Source organism: Scyliorhinus torazame, chromosome 2 (genome assembly GCF_047496885.1).
Source record: "Scyliorhinus torazame isolate Kashiwa2021f chromosome 2, sScyTor2.1, whole genome shotgun sequence".
In the NCBI taxonomy this organism is placed as follows: Eukaryota; Metazoa; Chordata; class Chondrichthyes; order Carcharhiniformes; family Scyliorhinidae; genus Scyliorhinus; species Scyliorhinus torazame.
The window spans coordinates 325273202-325296042 of record NC_092708.1 but is presented as its reverse complement, the minus strand read 5'-3'; the positions used below and the strand labels follow the sequence as shown (position 1 = coordinate 325296042).

Sequence of the window (22841 nt, the reverse complement as noted above, 5' to 3'; positions counted from 1 at the left end):
TGAGATACGGAGGGGGGAGGGGGCCCTGTACTTAGTGCGATTTTTCGGGAAGTTGGAGCCTTGGTTCAGTCAGTGTCTCCTCACGGGGCTACATTAGTGTCTTTTTGTTTTTCTTTTCGTATTACTATTTACTCACTGGGGCTGGAGAGGTAGCTAAATTGGTTTATTCATGTGGGGAGAGGGGTCCGGACAATGAGGCGACAGTCTGATCGGCGCCGGGGGTGGGGGCTACCGGGGTCAGCATGGGTCAGCTGACCCGGGAGCGTAGTGAGGGGTGAGCAAGTGCTTAGCTGGTGCTTGACTGGGGTTTTTGGGTCGTGGGGCTGTTGGGAGGGGGGGGGTGGGGGGGGGGGATGCTGCTTTGCTGACAGAGGAGGTATCAATTTCAGGGAAACAATTGAGGGTGCTCGAGGAAGCGAGGGGCGCGGCGGCTCGAGGTTGGCCAAAAAAGGGTGATGGCTAGTCGGGGGAGGGGGGGTGTTCAAAAGAGCGCGCGTGTTCGTGCATTTAATGGGGCTAAAGGCAGACGTAGCAATGCTTCAGGAGACACGTTTAAAGCTCGCAGATCACATGAAATTGAGAAAGGGATGGGTAGGCCAGGTGTTTCATTCAGGGCTGGATTCGAAGACCAGTGGGGTAGCAATTCTGATCAGTAAGGGCTTACCGCAGGGAAAGCAGTAGCACAGCTGAGGAAGGCAAGGGGGGCAGTCTATGAGTGCGGGGAGAAAGCGAGCAGAATGCTGGCTCACCAACTGCGAAAGAGGGAGGCGGCCAGGGAAATTGGGAGAGTAAAGAATAAGGAGGGTAACACGATCTTGGATCCAGGGGGGGTGAATGGAGTCTTTAAGGAGTTCTATAGTAAACTATATGAGTCGGAGCCCCCGGCGGGAGTGGAAGGGATGAGGCAATTTTTGGACCAGTTGAGGTTTCCAAAGGTGGAAGAGGACCTGGTAGAGGGGCTGGGGCTCCCGATTGAATTGGAGGAGATTGTCAAGGGTATAGAGGACATGCAATCGGGTAAAGCCCTGGGGCCGGACGGTTACCCAGTAGATTTTTATGAGAAATTTTCGGAAATACTGAGCCCACTCCTGATGAGGACCTTCAATGAGGCTAGAGAGAAAGGAACCCTCCCCCCACCAATGCCACAGGCCTTGATCTCACTCATTCTTAAACGAGAGAAGGACCCGGAACAATGCGGGTCATACAGGCCGACTTTGCTTTTAAATGTGGATGCCAAATTGCTGGCTAAGATTCTGGCTACAAGAATTGAGGATTGCATCCCAGGGGTGATAGAGGAAGACCAGACTGGGTTTGTTAAGGGCCGGCAACTTAATACCAATGTTCGGCGACTTTTGAATATTATTATGATGCCCTCCGAGGGAGGGGAGGCGGAGGTGGTAACTGATGGACGCAGAGAAAGCCTTTGACCGCGAGGAGTGGGAGTACCTGTGGGAAACGCTTGGGAGGTTAGGGTTTGGTGAGGGCTTTATTGGCTGGGTGAAATTGCTGTACAAGGCGCCTGTAGCAAGTGTATATACAAACCGGCTGAGGTCGGGGTACTTCAAGCTTCACCGGGGAACGAGGCAGGGGTGTCCCCTCTCTCTGTTACTATTTGCCCTAACTATAGAACCGCTAGCTATGGCACTGAGTGCCTCGAGGAACTGGCGCGGACTGGTTCGGGGGTGGGGGGGGGGGGGGGGGGGGGGGGGGGGGGGGGGGGGGGGGAAGGGTGGAACATCGGGTCTCACTATACACGGATCTCACTATACACTGATGATTTGCTCCTGTACATTTCGGACCCTGTGGAGGAGATGGGGGAGGTTCTGCGGAATCTGAGGGATTTTGGTAGTTTTTCAGGGTACAAACTGAACATGGGAAAGAGCGAGTCGTTCGTGGTCCAGGCCAAGGGGCAGGAGGAGAGACTGAAAGAGCTGCCGCACAGGATGGTAGAGAAAAGTTTTCGTTACCTGGGTATACAGGTGGCCAGGAAATGGGATGCCCTGCACAGGCTCAATCTGACCCGGATGGTTGAGCAAGTGGAAGGGGACTTTAAAAGGTGGGACATGCTCTTGCTGTCATTACAGACCGTAAAAATGACGGTCCTCCCCAGATTTTTCAGTGCCTCCCCATCTTCATCCCTAAGGCCTTTTTTAAGCGGGTTAGTAGGATCATTTTGGGCTGTGTGTGGGCGAATAAGACCCCGCGAGTAAGGAGATTGCTGTTGGAGCGCGGGGGGGGGGCGGGTGGTTGGCACTACCTAACTTTCGCAACTACTACTGGGCGGCCAATATAGCCATGATTAGGAAGTGGGCGATTGGGTGGGGGTGGGGGGGGGGGGTGGGGGGCAGCGTGGGAGCGGCTGGAGGCGGCGCCATGTAAAGGTACTAGTCTGGGAGATTTGACAACGGCTCCTTTGCCGTTCTTGCCGACCCGCAGCTCCACAAGTCAGGTGGTGGTGGCGACACTGAGGATCTGGGGGCAGTGGAGGAGGTATAAAAAAAAAAGGTGAAGAGAGCGTTGGTCTGGACCCCGATATGTAACAACCACAGGTTTGTCCCGGGTAAGATGGATGGTGGGCTCCAGAGCTGGCAGAGGGTAGGCATCCGAAGGATGGGGGATCTGTTCATAGACTGAAGCTTTCCCAGTTTGAAGGCGCTAGAGGACAAATTTAATCTGCTGTCAGGAAATGCCTTTAAATATCTGCAAGTACGAGCCTTCCTGAAAAAACAGGTGGTGGCCTTTCCGATGCTGCCGCCACTGAGAATACAGGACAGGGTGGTCTCCGGCACCTGGGTGGGGGAGGGGAAGATGTCAGACATCTACCGGGAACTACAGGAGGCGGAGGACACCCCGGTGGAGGAGCTCAAGGGCCAGTGGGAGGAGGAGCTAGGTGAGGAGTTGGAAGTGGGTCTGTGGGCAGAGGTCCTGGGCAGGGTTAATTCCTCATCATGTGCCAGGCTGCGTCTAATTCAATTTAAAGTGGTCCACCTGGCACACATGACAGCAGCGAGAATGAGCAAGTTTTTTGGGGTAGAGAACAAGTGTACGAGGTGCAAGGGCAGCCCAGCAAACCATGTCCACAAGTTTTGGGCATGCCCGGAGCTTGAAGGGTTCTGGCAGGGGTTCGCGAGGGCAATGTCCAAGGTGCTTAACACATGGGTGGTGCCGAGTCCATCTTTGGAGTGTCAGAAGACCTGGGAGTTCAGGGGGCGAAAGAGGCCTTTGCCTCCCTAGTAGCCCAGAGACGGATTTTATTAATGTGGAGGGACTCGAAGCTCCCGAGTGTAGAGACTTGGGTTAACGACATGGCTGGGTTTCTCAGCCTTGAGAAAATAAAGTTTGCCATAAGAGGGTCTACGCTTGGGTTCTCTCGGAGGTGGCAGCTGTTTGTCGACTTTCTCGGGGAAAATTAAAATGTCAGCAGCAGCAATCCGCGGGGGGGGGGGGAGGTCATAATATACAGCAGTATATCATGGTGCAGACATACACTGATGGACACACAGTGGGACCAATCAACACAGCAGCCAATCACCAGTTAGAGCACACGCACTATAAAGACAGGGGGCATCAGAGTTCCCGCTCATTCGAGCTGCAGAGCTGCAGCTAGCTAGTAGGACAGAGCTCACAGCTTGCAGCACAGACATTCAGCATGTACTGAGTGCATCGACTGGTTAGGACAAGGCAAAGGTCTTTAGGTAAAGCTAGTATCGTGTTAACCCACAGTGAGAGTATGTTAAACAGTTAATGATTCAATAAAATAGGGTTGCACTATTTCAAGTGTTGGTGACCTGTATGTGTTCCACGGATCCAGAGCGCCCAACACACAGGGGGGGGGGGGGGCTTGAATGCTTCATTGGGATTGTGTGGGAAGACTGAGTCACGTGAGGTAATGTCTATTTAATTGTTATTGTATATTCTCTTTTTGCACTATGTTAATGTTCACTCTATTTTGTTTTATTATTATTGTTACTGCAGTTACATTATGAAAAATTCTGTAAAATCTTAATAAAATTTTTTTTTTAAAAAGAAAAGATAATTGTTTTAAGATACCTGGATTTGATTGAAAATTCTTGTTAAAAACAGCAAAAGTTGATAAATTTAAATCTGCTGCCATGAATACAATTTCATCATGTAACCATGTACCAACCAGACTGCTGATTGGCAAACTACATTCAAAGTTATAACCTGCATTTTCAAAAATCATCTTTTCCATCTTCACATTGTTTGCAATTCATTTGATAAGGGGTTACAGATCAAAGGATCTAAAAAGTAAATGTTTTTCTTTGGTAGCTTCCTATTCTTGAAGAAAATGGGATAACGCACATAATATGTGTACGGCAAGATATCGAGGCAAACTTCATCAAGGCAAATTTCCAAGAGAAATTTAGGTAAATTTTGTTTGCGTTATGCTGGTTAGCAAATAGTCATATGTAAACCGTGTTCTATTGTTTATGATGTGTAGTTTTTTCCCCGTATCAAACAAAATTCTTGATTCCACCAATGACCATCAGCTACAACTTCAGCTGGAGGTTTAAAGTCACCTTCATGACGACTCTCCGTACTGTGAAACTGTGGTCTGAGATGTGTTTTTGTTTGGGTGGGGGAGGTATGCGGGGAGCCTTCTGCACAGAACAAAGAGATGATGGTGAGGGGGTTCAGCAGATAGAGCCTTTGGGCAGGAGTTGTCACGCTGGCAGGCAATGGTGAACGGAAGTGAGGTAGGGGGGATGGCAGAGGAGGGGAGGGGCAGGGAAGGGAGAGAGATGCAACGTGGCAGGATTGGAGAAGAAGCGTGGTCGGGGGTGGAGAAGGGGACCATCTTTGATGGGCCCGGTACAGGATGAAATTAGAAGGGGCAGAGCCAAAATGGGAGGATGGCGGATGGTAGAGGGGAATGGAAGTGTAAGCACTCGGTAAGGCTTATAACATGGAACATGTGAGGGTTCAATGGACCAGGGAAAAGATCTTGGGTTTTTGCGCACCTCAGGAGTTTAAAGCTGGAGGTCGTCTTTCTGCAGACGACGCACCTTCGTGTGAAGGACCAGGTTAGGTTGAGCCATGTTGAGGAGCAAGTGACGGGGTTTGTGAGTGTGAAGGAAGTGAGGGACCCGGGTGGGGGATATGTGATGGTGAGCAGTGTATTGGAGGGAATGCCGGTAGTGTTGGTGAATGTATATGCACCGAATTGGGACGATGTCGGGTTCATGAGGAGGCTGCTAGCAGCGATCCCGGACTTGGCCAAGCACCAGTTGACCATGGGAGGAGATTTTAATTGTGCTCCAGAGCCGAGGGTGGATACGTCGAGCTCCAGGTCAATGGGAAGTATACAAATGGCAAAGAAGCTGGGAGGGTTCATGGAAAAGATGGGTATGGTGGCACTTTAAGAACCCAGGGGGAAGGGAGTACTCCTTTTCTCACATGTTTGCAGGGTGTACTCCAGAACCAACGTTTTTGTGGTGAGCTGTGAGATGTTGGTAGAGGTGGAGAGGGCAGAGTACACGAGAATAGTAATTTCAGACCATGCGCCCCACTGGCTGGAGATTCGGCTTATATCAGGAAGAGAGCAGAGGCCGGGATGGAGGCTCGTTTCGGGGTTGCTGGCAGACAGAGGGTTCTATGATAAGGTGCGGTCAGTGATTAAAGACTGTGTAGAGTTGAGCCAGAATGGGCCACATTTTGGGAGCACTGAAGGCGGTGGTCCAAGGGGAGATTATCTTGTTCAAGGCACATGAGCATAGGAAAAGGAGGGAGGAGTATAATAATAATCTTTATTATAGTCACAAATAGGCTCACCTTAACACTGCCATGAAGTTACTGTGAAAATACCCTAGTCGCCACACTCCAGCGCCTGTTCAGGTACACAGAGGGAGAATTCAATGTCCAATTCACCTAACAAGCATGTTTTTGGAGACTTGTAGGAAGAAACCGGAGAACCCGGAGGAAACACATGCAGACACAGGGAGAACGTGCAGACTCTGCACAGTGACCTAAGCCTGGAATCGAACCTGGGACCCTGATGCCGTGAAGCAACAGTGCTAACCACTGTGCTACCGTGCCGCCCTCAATATCGACATATAAGTAGATAGGGGGTATTCGAGAGCACCCGCCCCGGAGGGATTGGCGAGAAGTAAAACGCTACAGGGGCAATTTGATAGATTGACGACGGGGAAGGCGGTGATGCAGTACAAGTACGGGTAGAAGGCAAGTTGAATGCTAGTACAGCAACTACGGAGGCAGGCTGCGTCCAGGGAAATATTGAGGATACAGACAGAGACAGGAGAGGTGGTGACGGAGCTGGGGAGGATAAATGAGATGTTTAGGGAATACTATAAGGAGCTCTACAGGGCAGACTCGGGGTAAAGATGGGGACATTGGATGGGCTGGAGTTTCCACAGTTGGAGGAAGAGAAGAGGCAGGCGCCAGCGGAGCCTTTGGGGCTGAGGGAAGTATTGGACAGTGCAAAGGGTATGAAGTCGAGAAGGGCCCCAGGGCCCGATGGTCACCCGGCGGAACTTTATAAGGAGTCTGCGACGGAACTGGCACCGAATCTGCTGGGGGCGTTTAGTGAGACGTTGGAGAAGAGGTTGCTGCCAGAGACGATGACACACAAGGGGATACCAAAGAAGGGGAAGGATCCGTTGTTAAACACAAATTTAAAAGTACTGGCTAAACTGGTAGCGTGGAGGATGGGAGGTTGTGTCCCGGGGGTGGTTGTGGAGGACCTGACAGGCTTCGTAAACGGAAGGCAGCTCTCGTAATATATGGAGGCTGTTAAATATGATCATGACTCTGTCGAGAGGTCGGGGGTAGTGGTGTCTATGGATGCGGAGAAGGCATTTGACCGGGTGGAGTGGCGGTATTTGAGGTCCTGGGAAGGTTTGGGCTGAAGTTAGTGGCTTGTTATAATAAAAATAATCTTTTATTATTGTCACAAGTAGACTTACATTAACACTGCAATGAAGTTACTGTGAAAATCCCCTAGTTGCTACACTCCGGTGCCTTTTTGGATACACTGGGAGAATTCAGAATGCCCAATTCACCAAACAAGCATGTCTTTCGGGACTTGTGGGAGGAAACCGAAGCACCCAGAGGAAACCCATGCAGACACGGGGCGAACGTGCAGACTCCGCACAGACAGTGACCCAAGCTGGAAATCGAATCTGGGACCCTAGTACTGTGCCACCCTTGTATGTGGCACCGGTGGCGAGTGTACGGACCAATGATATGGGCTCACAAAACTTTGGGTTACACGGGAGCAAGGCAGGGGTGCCCGCTGTCGCCGCTGCTGTTCGCGCTAGCTATAGAGCCTCTGGCAATGGCCCTGAGGGGGTCAGCAGAGTGGCAAGGTATTACGAGGGGAAGTAGGGAGCATCGGGTGTTGCCATATGCGGACGACCTGTTACTGTGTGTGTTGGATCCGCTGGAGAATATGGGGAGGATTATGAGCCTACTGGAGAAGTTCAGGACGTTCTCGGGATACAAGGTGAACGTAGGGAAAAGTGAAGTGTTCCCGGTGAATGAGCTAGGTCGGAGAGCCAACCTAGGGGGGTTACCATTTAAAGTAGCCAAAGAAAGGTTTAGATATCGGGATTCGGGAGAGAGTAGGCGACGCTGCAGAAATGGAATTTAACAAAGCAGGTGGACGAGGTTAGGGAGGATCTAAAGAGGTAGGAATACTGCATCTGAGTGGTGACGGTGAACGTCCTGCCAAGTTTTCTATTTGTATTCCAGACTCTTCCGATTCTTGTACCAAATTCCTTTTTCCAGAAGATGGACACGATTATCGCAGAGTTTGTGTGGGCAGAGAAGGTATCGAAGGCCAAGAGGACCCTGTTACAGAGGCAGAAGGCGGGGATGGCTTTGCCAGACCTGCTGCATTATTATTGGGTGGTGCACTTGGAGAAGATGAGGCAGTGGTGGGAAGGAGAAGGGGCAGAATGGGTTAGGATGGAGGAAGAATCCTGCAGGGGGTCTGCCTGCGGGCTGTGGTGACGGCGGTGTTGCCACTGGCGCCATGGAAATATACGGAGAGCCCAGTAATGCAATCCACAGTGAAGGTCTGGAACCAGTTGAGGAGGCACTCTAGGATAGAGGGGGATGTTGGTGCTAATGCTGCTTTGCGAAAACCAAGGATTCTAGCCGGGGGGGGGGGGGGGGAACGACGACGACAGACGGTATGTATAGGGAGTGGAGAGTCATGGGGCTGGTTACGGTGAGGGATCTGTCTGGAAGAGAGGTTTGCCAGTATAGAGGAATTGAGGGAGAGGGTAGAGCTCCCGAGAGGAAATGAGTTTAGATACTTGCAGGTAAGGGACTTTGTGCGGAAAGTCTGGAAAGAGTTCTCCAAGTAACCAAAGTATGCCCTGCTGGAGCGACTGCTGCTTCTGGATGTGGAAGGGGAGGCAGGATCAGAGACAAATGCAGGTTGCTGGGAGAGCAGGGAGACGGGCAGATGGTGAAGATTAAGGAGAGGTGGGAGGGGGTGGCTGGGATGGGAGATAAACTGAGGTGTGTGGAATGAGGCACTACACAGGATACGTGCGACTTCCTCATGTGCGAGGATGAGCCTTATACAATCCAAGGCATAGGATGCATATGACTCATTCAAGAATGAGTGGGTTCTTCCAGGGCGTGGCAGATGAGTGAGAGAAATGTGGGCAAGGACCAGCAAACCACGCACATGTTCTGGGACTGCGAGAAGCTAGAGAGATTCTGGGCGGGAGTGTTCGCGCCACTATCGAGGACTGTGGGGGAGGACATTGGGTCGGACCTTGTGGTGCCGATATTTGGGATATCGGAGAAGCTGGAGCTGATGGAGGAGAGGAAAATGGATGTCGTGGCCTTTGCCTCTCTTGTTGCCTGGCGAAGGCTCTTACTGTAATGGTGGTCGGCAATGCCACCGGGAGTGGTGGCCTGCCTGAGAGACTGATAACGGCTTTCTCCATCTAGAAAAGATCAAATACGAATTGAGGGGTTCAGTGGGGGCTTTGAAGCAAGGTGGGGGATGTTCATGACCAATTTTGAGGAGCTGTTCATCGAGCGGGGCGGGGGGGGGGGGGGGGGGGAGAGAAAGAGGCAGGCAGGGGTGGAAATGGAGAAAATTTGTACAAACTGTATTGGGGAGTATGTTCCCCAGACGTTGTAACCATCTGAATAAGTTTGGAATAAATACATTTTTTACAAGTTGAGTGAATTGGCCATCCTAAATTGCCCCTTAAGTGTCCAAAGATGTGCAGGTTAGGTGGATTGGCGTGGTGGGGTTATGGGGATAGGTCTTGGGAGTGGGCCTAGGGTAGAGTGCTCTTTTGGAGGGTTGGTGCAAACTCAATGGGCCGAATGGCCTCCTTCTGCACGCGAGGAATTCTTTGGACTTACAGTGGTGAATTCTATGCAAAAAGGCTCCATATGTCCTGTAATTGAAGTTATCTTTGATCTGCTTACAGGTATTTAGTTTTGGATATTGCTGATAACCCAGTGGAGAATATAATACGATATTTCCCTGTGGTAGGTAATTTCTTTTTTTTTTAATAAACATTTTATTGAGGTATTTTTGGTATAATAACAAACAACCAAATAAACAATATACATGAAACCATAAACATAGTGCAAAAGCCATTTACCTCTCTTACAGGTGCCTCCCTTATTGACCCCCTACTCTAATCTAAACTACTCAACACCTCCCCCGTCTGCTGACGATTAATTTCCTGCAAAGAAGTCGACGAACGGTTGCCACCTCCGGGTGAACCGTAACAGTGACACTCTCGAGGCGAACTTGATTTTCTCCAAACAGAGAAAGCTAGCCATGTCCGAGAGCCAGGTCTCTGACTTCGGGGGCTTTGAGTCCCTCCATGTTAATAGTATCTGTCTCCGGGCTACCAGGGAAGCAAAGGCCAGAACGTCTGCCTCTTTCTCCTCCTGGATTCCCGGGTCTTCTGATACCCCAAAAATCGCCACCTCTGGACTCAGCGCCACCCTTGTTTTTAACACCGTGGACATGACGTCCGCAAACCCCTGCCAAAATCCCCTAAGCTTTGGACATGTCCAAAACATGTGGACGTGGTTCGCCAGTCCTCCCGCACATTTTGCGCACCTGTCCTCCACCCCAAAGAATCTGCTCATCTGGGCCACTGTCATGTGAGCCCGGTGAACAACCTTAAATTGTATCAGGCTGAGCCTGGCACATGTTGCGGACGTGTTGACTCTACTGCCCATAGACCATCCTCTATCTCACCTCCCAGCTCCTCCTCCCACTTGCACTTCAGCTCCTCGGTCTGCGTCTCCTCCGACCCCATAAGCTCCTTATAAATGTCCGAGACGCTCCCTTCTCCTACCCACCCTCTGGAAACTATCCTGTCCTGAATCCCTCTTAGCGGTAGGAGCGGGAAGGTTGACACCTGTTTACGAAGGAAGTCCCGCACCTGCAGGTACCTGAATTTGTTTCCCCTCGCCAACACAAACTTTTCCTCCAACACCCTCATACTCGGAAAGCTCCACTCCATGGTAGGTAATTTCTGCACATAAATGTTGAAAGACTATGTGTTTCTTATTTCCACAATACATCACTTTTTTGGGGGGGAACATATTTTCTAACATCATCCCCAAACTGGCAATAGTTCTTAAGAAGGCAATACTACAATTATTCTATGTTTTAAATACCTTTGGTGTAATTTCATCATTGTAAGTTTTGTGACTGTCTTTTTGTTTTCTTGTCAGAATAACTTTGTTTTCAGAAACTGGTTGTTTATGCTTTAAGCTTCCAACAACCAATTGAGGGGGGAATCAATTCAAAAGATGGATGGTTTTGTTTCGTTTTTTTAATTAAACACTTTTTGTTCAACTTTAAAATAAAAGGATACAAATTTGTTTTCCAGAAACCCACTTTCTTTTGATTATTGATACCCCCAAATTGTTTGCATTGACATCACCTGTTCTAATACCAAATGATACAGACCAGAAAGTCCCGGGTACAATTTATAGTTTGTACTGAGTTAACTAATCCTGGCTGGGATCGCTGAGCATAGCACATAACTCCATCCTCCAGCATTGGAGATGGAAACGTTAGCCTGAGTTTCCTTTCCTGATGATTGGCCTGTTTATTAACATGTGTAATGACGGGGCAGCACGGTGGCGCAGTGGTTAGCACTGCTGCCTCGCGGTATTGAGGACCCGGGTTTGATCCTGGCCCTAGGTCACTGTCTGTGTGGAGTTTGCACATTGTCCCTGTGTCTGCGTGTGTTTCACCCCCCACAACCCAAAGATGTGCAGGATAGATGGATAGGCCATGCTAAATTGCCCCTTAATTGGAAAAAAATAATTGGGTACTCTAAATTTATTTTTTTATCATTGAATGAGAGCATTTTTGATACCTTCCAAATGTTTTCAGACTGCTTCTTCTCACTGTCTCAAGCCGGAACAGTAGACAATGGGGTGAATAGCTGGAGCTGCACTTCAGCAAGGGTCTTCCTGGCCTTCAAGGCATCCAATCACATTTTATGGAGAAATTATAACAGTGGCAGAGTCAGTAAAGTTTAGAATCAGAGAATTGTTACAACACAGAAGGATGCCATTCAGCCCACCAGCCCATGCCAGCCCTTTGCAAGGGCAATTCACATCCCCCTGCGCTTTCTCCATGACCCTGCAAATGTACCCCTTATGTGAAAGCCTCCACCACCCTTTCAGGCAGTCCATTTCAGATCAAAACCACTTGCTGCATAACAAAAGGTTTTTCCTCACTTCGCCTTTGGCAGTTTGCAAATGGCTTTAAATTTGACACCTCTGTTCATGACTCTTTGGCAAGGATGACAGCTTTTCTCTCTCCACTGTCTAAACTCGCAGGCGCCGGAATGTGGTGAATAGGGGCTTTTCACAGTAACTTCATTGCAGAGTTAATGAAGCCTACTTGTGACAATAAAGGTTATTTATTTATTATTATTTTATTTTGATCATGTCTACACGTGTCAAATCTCCCGTGAAGGAGAACAACCCTTAACACTCCAATCTGTCCACATAACTGAAGTCCCTCATCCTTGGAGTCTCTCTCATAATTTCTTCTGCACCCTTTCTAAAGGCATCACATCCTTTCTAAAGTGTGGTGACTAGAATTTGACACTGTATCCCACGAGGCATAACCTCCTTGCTTTGTGCTCTGCCTCTGTAAAGTCCAGGATCCCAGATAGCATTTAATCACTTTCTCTTCTCATGCCATCTTCAATGATTCGTGCACATGTAAAGTAAGTAAAGTCGCCATAGTCTCAAATGACCCTTTGAGGGGGAGAGCTGACTGGAGTGATTTAACCTGAGGATCACCACACCTCAGGCGAGGGGCAAGGTTGAGAAGGTGGGGCCTTCATGAATGGCCTGAGCTGGTACAGGAATTAACCTGCGCTTATGGCCTTGTTTTGCATCACAAACCAGCTGTCCAGCCAACTGAGTTAAACCAGCCCCCTCGACCCATTTAAAATTGTATCCTTTTTTAATATCTACCAAAATGTGTCCCTTACACTTATTGTGTCAAATTTCACCTGCCATGTGTCCACCCATTCCACTAGCCTGTCTGATATCTTCTTGAAGTCTATCACTATCCTTCTCATAGTTCTCTATACTTCCAGGTTTTGTGCCATTTGCAAATTTAAAACTTGTGCTCGATATGCATTCACATATGTATATCAAGAAAAGCAGTGGCAGAATGTGAGTTTATAATTGCAGTTTTAGCAACTTTTATATTTCTAATTGCTGGTTATTGCATAGTATTTGCTCTGAAGAGAAATATATAAAATAGCAAAATAAGTTTGGCTATTAAAATTCTTTTTGCACATGATTTAAGAAGTTGCTCAAGTGCGTCAATTATCACCAGACGTCATTTGACTCCAAAACTCTGATATTCATTACATAAATGAAACCGCAATATCAAATACTTTACAGCAGTCTCTAAAACAAAACTTAAACTGCTCCTAAGCTGGAAAAGATCTGATGTTCATTTGCCAAAAATATTCAGGTGCATGTGCTTTGATTTATATTAACTGATCTATTATTTCCTGTTTTTTTTCTCTTTCATCTTTCTTGAGGGTGGGTTGTTTCAAAGTTACTGGAGATTTTTGAACTGTCCTATAACAAGAGGAGAGCGGGATACAAGGTGCTACATGTGTCAAAAATAAACTATCTTCAGTATTGTAAATATTTTGTGCATCAGCACATTAAAACAAAGGGAGAAAATTGCAAAAATGAATTATCTTAAATTTTGGACAAACAGGGCCTTTTAAAGGGGAACATTCAGCCTTATCCCTCTGCTTCCCTTTTTAACAGGACTTTGCAGTTAGGGGTCTTGAGATGACCACCTGAATATATGGAGCACAGTTACATCATTAGGACTTCCAATTGCAATTTAACCCTGACCTGGGGCGGGAAGCTGCCACAGCTTCCCCACCTGTTAAAAGAAGCTTGCTATCTGTCAGGAGGATGGAGAGGCCCTGTTGGGTGGGGTTACTGGGTTATGGGGATCGGGTGGAGGTGTTGACCTTGGGGAGGGTGCTCTTTCCAAGAGCCGGTGCAGTGTCGATGGGCCGAATGGCGTCCTTCTGCACTGTAAATCTATGTTAAGACGAGTGGAAATTGTTGTCTCTATTTCCCCAAGGCTCCCTTACTGCTATTTTCCTACTTGCCGGAAAGCCAGCCTTTGTGCTGATTGGACAACTTCCACTTCTGTTCACTGGGCAACTGTTGCTTTCCAATTATTTCAAGTGAGTAACTGAAGAGACTTGAGAGTTAACAAATTCTGGGCATCATACCTAGGCCTATAAGTGCGTTTTTGCACTTTCCCTGCTCCCTGTTGGTCCGAAATCCAGTAGGTGATAGAGCCATGGTGTCTGCTATTGAATCACCTAAATATAGAATTACTCTCCCGAGGAGGAGGTTGAGTGTTTGCAACACTTTTTTTTTTGTTGCCAGTTTTCTCCCCTAACTCTACACTGACCAGGGGCTCTAACCTGAAACATATTGGTCAGATGGGGTCAGTGCCACACTGCATGGTACATTATCTCCGCTTTTATTTTATACTTTTACCTTTTTAGCGATTGTTAATTCTCTTGAAAAGTAACCGTAATGGCATTAGAATTATGCGTGCAAGTAAATACTATTAACTATTTTTATGTCATTTTTTAGACTAAAGAGTTCATCGATGGATGTTTGGAAAATGGAGGTAAAGATCTGATATAGATTTGTTTTCTTTTCATAATATTTTGCAGAAACATGCAATCACAGTGATCTAAGCTGTCTGCTTTGCTTTTCAGGAAAGGTTCTTTTACATGGAAATGCAGGTATTTCTCGAAGGTAAGAATTGAATTGTTTTGGAGTTATAATTTATTTTTCTTTCCCTTTTCAGAGAAAACTTACTGACTTTATTTTTTATCCCTTCTCCAGTGCAGCCTTGGTGATAGCGTATATTATGGAAACATTTGGTGTTAAGTATAGGTAAGTAATGAGAAGAAATAGAAAAGTTTAAGATATTGATTGGACTATTTTTAAGCCCAATTCAAGATTAAATTATAAAAACGATGTAGATGACAAAAGGCATTGAAAAGTTAAATGTAAAAAGAAACTTTGAATTAAATTGGAAGAACAGGAGAAGTGAATACTTATTATTCTTTCATGGAGTGTGAACATCATTCGTAAGGCCAGCATTTGTTGCCCATCCCTAATTAGGATTGAGAGGTGGTGGTGAGTGGCCTTCTTGAACCTCTGCAGTTCATTTTGTGTAGGTACACTGACATTGCTGTTAGGAAGGAAGTGCCCCCTAGAGTTTGACCCAGCTAATTCAAACTAGTAAATGTCTATTTACGACTGAGGTCAATAAGTTTTTACTCACCCAGTGGTCAATACATTGTTGCAGATATGAGGTTTTTAAGATGGTTATGTTTCAGGACTCTTTAATTTGGGGGTAAAATGGAGAGATGAAGGGGGTCGTGCGACCTGTTCAGAATTCTGCTGACATGGTGGCTTGGTGTCAAATATTGTGCAGTTTGTTTTACTGGGAAGGAGGTGCAAGATGTTCATACCTGTAAACCGTGATTAAAGCAGCTGTGATGACAGTTGATACTTGGGTTGGAAACTGTCCATTTATTTGAAAGACAGAATAGAGTTATGGTCTAAAGGATGGCTAATCAGCATTTTTACTGTGATAACAGGCCCATGTGAATCAAGTTACCATGAGATAAGCGTTGAAAGGGAAGAGTGTGTAGGAAGCCGCTGCAGGACTAAATTGCAAGGTTCTAAAAATATTCCTAACTCTCCCTTGCAGATTAGTCTGCAAGAATCCGAGAGAGACAAACAATAGAGGCAGTAAGTCTCTATGGTTCACTAAGCAATAATGCAGATTGATGCTCATCCTCAGGTTGAAGTGGCTGAGTTTGTGTAGAATTTAAAAAATCAGGAAGATCCACCTAACTTTGATTAGAGAAAGGAATCTCCAGGATAACCCTCGCCATAAAAGCTAGTTTGGGGATTAGAAGTTATCTGGCTGCAGAGAGGGGTGCGGGGAGCCCTGGTGGGGTCCCCAATCAGGAACAACCATAGGTTCGCCCCAGGAAGAATGGATGGAGGATTTCAGAGCTGGTACCAGTTGGGAATTAGGAGGGTGGGAGATTTATTTATAGATGGGACTTTTGCGAGCTTGGGAGCATTGGAGGAAAAGTATATTTCCCGGGGAAATTTCTTGAGATATATGCAGGTGAGGGCGTTTACTAGACAACAGGTGAGGGAATTTCCGTTGCTCCCGACACAGGGGATACAGGACCGGGTGCTTTCAGGGGTGTGGGTCGGAGAGGGCAAGGTGTCAGAGATTTACTGAAAGATGAGGGAAGAGGGGGAGGAGTCGGTGGGCGAACTAAAAGGAAAGTGGGAAGAAGAACTAGGGGAGGAGATAGAGGAGGGTATGTGGGCTGATGCCCTAAGCAGGGTAAATTCCTCTTCCTCATGCGCCAGGCTTAACCTGATTCAATTTAAGGTGCTGCATAGAGCACACATAACGGGAGCAAGATTGAGCAGGTTCTTTGGAGTGGAGGACAAATGTGGGAGGTGTGGCGGGAGCCCGGCAAACCACGCACATATGTTTTGGGCGTGTCCGGTACTGGAAGGGTATTGGAAGGGAGTGACGGGAGTGATTTCGCGGGTGGTGAAGGCCCGGGTCAAACCAGGCTGGGGGTTAGCTCTATTTGGAGTTGCGGAAGAGCCGTGAGTGCAGGAGGCGAAAGAGGCCGACGTTGTGGCCTTTGCGTCCCTAGTAGCCCGGCGCAGGATCCTACTCATGTGGAAGGAGGCGAAACCCCCCGGACTGGAGGCCTGGGTAAATGATATGGCGGGGTTCATTAAACTGGAGCAGATAAAGTTTGCCCTGAGAGGATCGGCTCAAGGGTTCACCAGGCGGTGGCAGCCATTTCTCGACTACCATGGGGAACGTTAGAGGGAAGACAGATGACCAGCAGCAGCAACAACCCAGGGGGAAGGGAGTTTAGTTTAGTTTAGGTCAAAGATAAAGGGGTTTTGTTACTTGTGTATTGTTAAAAATTTCTGTATTGTTATTGTTGCGTTTGCTTTGTAAGAGGGGAAAAATTGTTGTTTGGGAATAAAATTTCAATAAAACATATTTAAAAAAAAAAAAAGAAGTTATCTGGCTGGAAACGGAAAAAGGGAAGCAAGCCTCGGAGCCAAAAATCATTTTGGACTGATTTTCGTCAGTATAGTTTGTTTGCTTAAAGGACAGAGTAAAGGATAACCAAGAGGGAGATTTTTGGTTGCTGAAATCTTAAATGGATCTTTTTGGTCGTTTGGCAGTAATAATCTTAACTTGAAATCTTGTCATGCAATTCGTTTAAATTGGCCACAGGGAATTCAAATTAATTTTTGATAGTTATCAGTGTCAAGGGGATTATTAACATGAATTAGAATTTTGGTCGGAGTAGTGGAGGTGGAAATCCCTTTCAGCCATTTTAAAAATCAATTGCACATTGCAATCAGGGCTTTAGGATCTTTCTGTAAGGTGAACTAATACGGGTCCAATGGCCTAACCCATCTTTGCGATGTTACCATGGCATTTGATTAAGGTGATGAAGATTGGTGATGTGGGGGTGAATTTTCCATTTGAGAGACTTAAGTGCTGACACCGACCGGGACTGAACCGCGAGTGTTTTCCATGGACGAAAGCGCCCAGAGCGATTCAGGTCCCGTTAATGGGTTAGTACCGGCGCCACATAAACCTTGCGCAAATCCAATGCATGCCTGCCCGCATCCCAACCAAGATGATGGCACTGCTTGCGCTGGAGCATGCCCATCCTATTGATGGGTCGGCTGGGACCAGACCTTACCAAGGGGGGTGGCCTGGGGGGCACCCATACGACCCGTGGCACTAGGTTCCCAGTGGGCGGTCGGCGGCATGTGCAGACGCATGGCTGCCTTGCAGGCTGCAGCAATGGCGGTCCGTGCCCGGCCACTCCGACCCCACTGCCAACTCCTAGCCTTCATAACAATAATACATCTGGCATTTTTTGCCCATTCTGAAGTCTTTTCATAGTTCTCCTTTTCCAGTCCGCCAACCCTCATGCCTGCTTTTGTCATCAACAAATCTTTGAGATTTTGTTCCCTATAATTAAGGCTAACTCATTTTTATACAGCAGGTAGAAAGGTAGACCCCAGCATGCCCCTTGGAGTGGAGTACCATTTTTATCCCTTTTAATGGATTCACAGAATGACTACAACGCAGGAGGAGGTCATTCAGCCCATCATATCTGTGCTGGTAGTTCACCTAGTGCCACTCGCCAGCCTCCTCCCCATAGCTCTGGGTTCTTCCTTTTCAGATAGTAATCCCTCTTGAATGTTTTAATTAAACCTGTCTCCATCACACTCTCGAGCAGTCCATTCAGATCCTAACCACTCGCAACATGAAAATGCTTTCCTCATGTCAACATTGCTTCTTTTGCCAATTACCTTAAATCTGTGCCCCTTTGTTCTCAATCAATCCACCAATAGGAACAGTTTTTCCCTATTTACTCTGACTAGACCTCTCATGATTTTGAATACCTCTTGAAAATCTCCACTCAACCTTTTCTTTAAAGAGAACTGTCCCGGCGTCTCCAATCTTATCCACATAACTGAAGTTCCACATCCCTGGAACCATTCTCATGAATCTTTTCTTCACTCTCTCCAACATCTTCACATTCTTCCTAAAGCGTGGCACCCAGAACAGGAAACAATACTCCAGTTGAGAGCCAATGTTCTCTGCAAATTTGATATAACTTCCTTGCTTTTGGACTCTTGTGTCCCTATTAATAAAGCCTAGGATGCTATGGGCTGTACTTAACTGCTCTCTGAACCTGTCTTGTCACCTTCAATTACTGATGCACATTTACACCAGGTCCATCTGCTCCTGCACTCCCTTTAGAATCGTCTGAGCAATTGACCAAACTGTTTCCTGTCAGTCAGCCAACTTTCTACAGTATGTCTGAATTTTTCAAACAAACCTGTGAGGACATCTATTTTAATGCTTTTTGACAATCCATATGCATTGTATCTGTTGGTTTTCCATTTCTATCCACTGGACCACTTCTTTAGAATTCAATTAACTTTAATAAACACAACTTTTAAATACTATTGGTTATAGGAAAAGTGATTTGAGTGTGTAATTCTCGCACTCCGAGCTAATAATAATAATCTTTATTGTCACAAGTAGGCGTACATTAACACTGCAATGAAGTTACTGTGAATAACCCCGAGGCGCCACATTCCGCCGCCTGTTCGGGTACACTGAGGGAGAATTCAGAATGTCCAAATTACCTAACAGTCGTGCAATCAATAATAGTTATCAAGCATTATATCTCACCATGGTGAACAAGAAAGTTGTTGAGTAATCACTTTTCCATTTCCTAACGATCACTTACAAAATCACCAGGAGCAGTTCACCTATTTAATCTTTTATCTGAATGGGATCAGTTAGCTCAGTTGGCTGGGAAGCTGGTCCATGATGTGGAGCGACGCCAACAGTCTGGGTTCAATTCCCATACTGACTGAGGATGTCCATGGAGTAGTATGCCCCACCTTCTCAATCTTGGCCCTCACCTGAGGTGTGGTGACCCTCAGTTTAAATCACCACCAGTCACATATCTCTCAAAAAGGAGAGCAGCCTATATAGTCCTTGGGGACTATGGGGACTTTCACTTATCTGAGGAATGGTTTGCAAAGGAAGCAGGATAAGGGGAAAATAACATAATGGTTGGTGTTTTGAATAAGTAAAATACATATTAATGGTTTACCCCCTCCTTTTTTCTTAGAGATGCTTTTACATATGTTCAAGAAAGGAGATTTTGTATTAATCCAAATGCTGGATTTGTTCACCAGTTACAGGTAATTGGCTCATGTTTTTGATTAATTACCATAAAATACTAATTTATGTTAATATAACATGTCGTATTTTTAATTGCTTTTGACAAAAGTTTCATATTGGATGTGCTTTAAAGAGAATGGTGATCAATTATTTTATGCAGTTTAGGCTTTATTTCATTTCAAAGGATACCTTGCAAACCACAAAACAAACTTTGGAGGGAGAGGAAAGAGCTAACATTGAGTCCAGATGACCCTTTGTCAAAGCTAAAAGACCAAGAAAGTGGGAGATATTTATACTGTGGGGTGAGAACGAAAGATGAGTCACAGCCACAGAAACCCAGGGAAACGGGTTGCTAATAGCCACAGAAACCAAGGGGAAAGAGTGCTAATGGCAGTCCCCAGAGAGAACAAAAGGTGTGAAAGGCCAAACAGCAGAGAAACTAACATCAGAGAGTAAACTGTGACAGATGTAGATGTAGAGGGAGAGGAAAAGGGGAGAAAGGGTAGGGAAAGGTGGATAAGATTGGGCGGAAATGGTAAAAAATAGTTAAAATGAAATGGGATGAAAACAAATGGGTCGAGGTGGAGTAGAGCTAATCATCTGAAGTTGTTGAATTCGAGCGGGACTCTATCCCCCTAAATCAAGTGACCAGAACAAAGAACAATTCAGTACAGGAATAGGCCCTTTGGCCCTCCAAGCCTGTACCGGTCATGATACCACCCTTGGCCAAAACCCTCAGCACTTCCTAATGCCGTATCCCTCTATATCCATCCCATTTATGTGTTTGTCAAGATGCCTTTTGAACGCTGTTCGTGTATCTGCTTCCACAACCCCCCCTTGCAGTGCGTTCCAGGCACTCACCACCCTCTGTGTTTTTAAAAAAAAAAAAAACCTGTCTCGCACATCTCCTCTAAACTTTGCCTCACGGACCTTAAATCTATTCCCCCTACTGACCTCTCCACCCTGGGAAAGAGTGCTGCTCATCCACTCCATCCATGCCTCTCATAATGTTGTAGACCTCTATCAGGTCACCCCTCAACCTCCGTTGTTCTAATGAAAACAGTCTGAGTCTATTTAGCCTCTCCACATAGCTAACGCCCTCCAGACCAGACAACATCCCGGTAAACCTCATCTGCACCCTCTCCAAAACCTCCACATCCTTCTGATAGTGTGGCGACCAGAATTGTGCGCAATATTCCAAGTGCAGCTGTACCAAGGTTCTATACAACTGTAGCATGACCTGCCAGTTTTTATACCCAATGCCTCGTCCAATGAAGGCAAGCATTCCATATGCTTTCTTGACTACTTTGTCCGCTTGTGTTGCCACTTTCAAAGATCTGTGGATCTGTTCACCCAGATCTCTCTGACTTTCTATATTTAAAAATTTTTTTTAAGAGTACCCAATTTTTAAAAATTATTATTAAGGGGCAATTTAGCATGGCCAATCCACCTACCCTGCACATCTTTTGGGTTGTGGGGGTGAAACCCACGCAGACACTGGGAGAATGTGCAAACTCCACACGGACAGTGACCCAGGGTCGGAATTTGAACCCGGGTCCTCGTGACTTTCTATATTCCTTGGGGTTTTGCATTTACTGTATATTTCCCCTCTATGTTAGACCTACCAAAATGCATGACCTCACATTTGTCCGGATTAAACTCCATTCGCTATTTCTCTGCCCAAGTCTCCAACCTATATCCTGCTGTATCCTCTGACAATCCTCAACACTATGTGCCACTCCACCAACCTTAGTGTCATCTGCGAACTTACTAATCAGACCAGCTATATTTTCTCCCAAATACTTTATGATAACTACAAACAACAGAGGCCCCAGCACCGATACTTGCGGAACACCACTAGTCACAACCTTCCATTCCAAAAAATACCCTTCTACTGCTACCCTCTGCCTTCTGTGACCGAGCCAATTCTGTGTCCATCTTGCCACCTCACCTCTGATCCCGTGGACTTCATCTATTGCACCAGTCTGCCATGAGGCACCTTGTCAAAGGCTTTACGGAAGTCCATGTAAACAACATCCACCGCCCTCTCCTCATCAATCATCTTTGTCACCTCTTCAAAAACTCGATCAAGTTAGAGATGCATGACCTCCCCTTCACAAACCCACGCTGTCTATCACTAATGAGTCCATTTGTTTCCAAATGGGTATAAATCCTGTCCCTGAGAATTCTCTCCAATAATTTACCTGCTACCGATGTGAGGCTCTGTGGCCTATAGTTTCCTGGAGTATCCCTGCTACCTTTCTTAAACAGAGGTACCACATTAGCTATTCTCCAGTCCTCTGGGATCTCACCTGTAATCAATCAGGATACAAAGATGTCCATCTAGGCCCCAGGAATTTCCTCCCTTGCTTCCCTCAGTATTCTGGGGGTAAATCCCATCAGGCCCAGGAGACGTATCTACCATGATGTCTTTTAAAACATCCAATCTCTCCTTTTTGATGTCAGCGTGACCCAGGCTATCCACGTACCCTACCCAAGAATCATCTTCCACAAAGTCCTTTTCTTTGGTGAATACTGATGCAAAGTACTCATTTAGTACCTCGCCCATTTCCTCTGGCTCAACACAGATTCCCCCCACTGTCCTTAAGTGGTCCAATCATTTCCCTGACCACCCTCTTGCTTTTTATACATGAATAAAAAGCTTTGGGATTCATCTTAACCCTACTTGCCAAGGAGTATTCATGACCCCTCCTAGCCCTCCTAATTTGCCACTCAAGTACCTTCGTACTTTCTTTATACTCCTCAAAGATTTTGACTGTACCGAAGCCTTTTTCTTTTTGACGAGCTTCACAATATCCCTCGTTATCCAAGGCTCCCTAAACTTCCCATACTTATCCTTTGTTCTCTCAGGAACGTGACTTTCCTAAATCCTAATCAACTGTCGCTTGAAAGACTCCCACATGTCCGATGTTGATTTACCCTCCAACAGCCGCACCCAATCCAAATTCCTCAGTTCTGTCTAATGCTATCGTAATTTGCCTTTCCCCAGTTCAGCATTTTAACCCGAGGGTTATCCTCATCCCTGTCCAAAAATACGCTAAAACTTATGAAATTGTGGTCACTACTCCCAAAATGTTCCCCTATTGAAACCTCAACCACCCGTCCAGGCTCATTTCCCAATACCAGGTCCAGTACTGTCCCTTCCCTAGTTGGACTATCTACATATTGCATCAAGAAGCCTTCCTGGATGCACCTTAGAAACACTGCCCCATCCAAGCCCGTAGCACTAAGTGAGGTCCAGTCAATATAGGGGAAGTTAAAATCCCCTACCACAACAACCCTGTTATTTTTGTCCTTATCCAAAATCTCTCTACCTATCTGCTCCTCTATCTCTCGCTGACAGTTGGGGGTAGCCGGTAATAAATCCCGAACATTTTGATTGCTCCCTTCCTGAGCGAACACAGATTGCCTCATTGTATGAGCCCTCTGAGGCGTACTCTCGCAGTATGGCTAC

General features: G+C 46.6%; 1 protein-coding gene across 5 annotated transcripts in view; it reads left to right on the top strand.

Moving 5' to 3' along the window:
* styx (serine/threonine/tyrosine interacting protein) overlaps positions 1 to 22841 on the top strand; it is a 49915-nt gene that overhangs the window by 12585 nt on the left and 14489 nt on the right. For all 5 annotated transcript variants that reach the window (XM_072489735.1, XM_072489739.1, XM_072489738.1 and 2 more), the window contains exons 4-9: positions 4291 to 4388; positions 9444 to 9504; positions 14158 to 14194; positions 14286 to 14325; positions 14416 to 14466; positions 19314 to 19386. In XM_072489735.1, coding sequence (XP_072345836.1) covers positions 4291 to 4388; positions 9444 to 9504; positions 14158 to 14194; positions 14286 to 14325; positions 14416 to 14466; positions 19314 to 19386 — 360 coding nt within the window. The remainder of the gene's footprint in view (positions 1 to 4290; positions 4389 to 9443; positions 9505 to 14157; positions 14195 to 14285; positions 14326 to 14415; positions 14467 to 19313; positions 19387 to 22841) is intronic.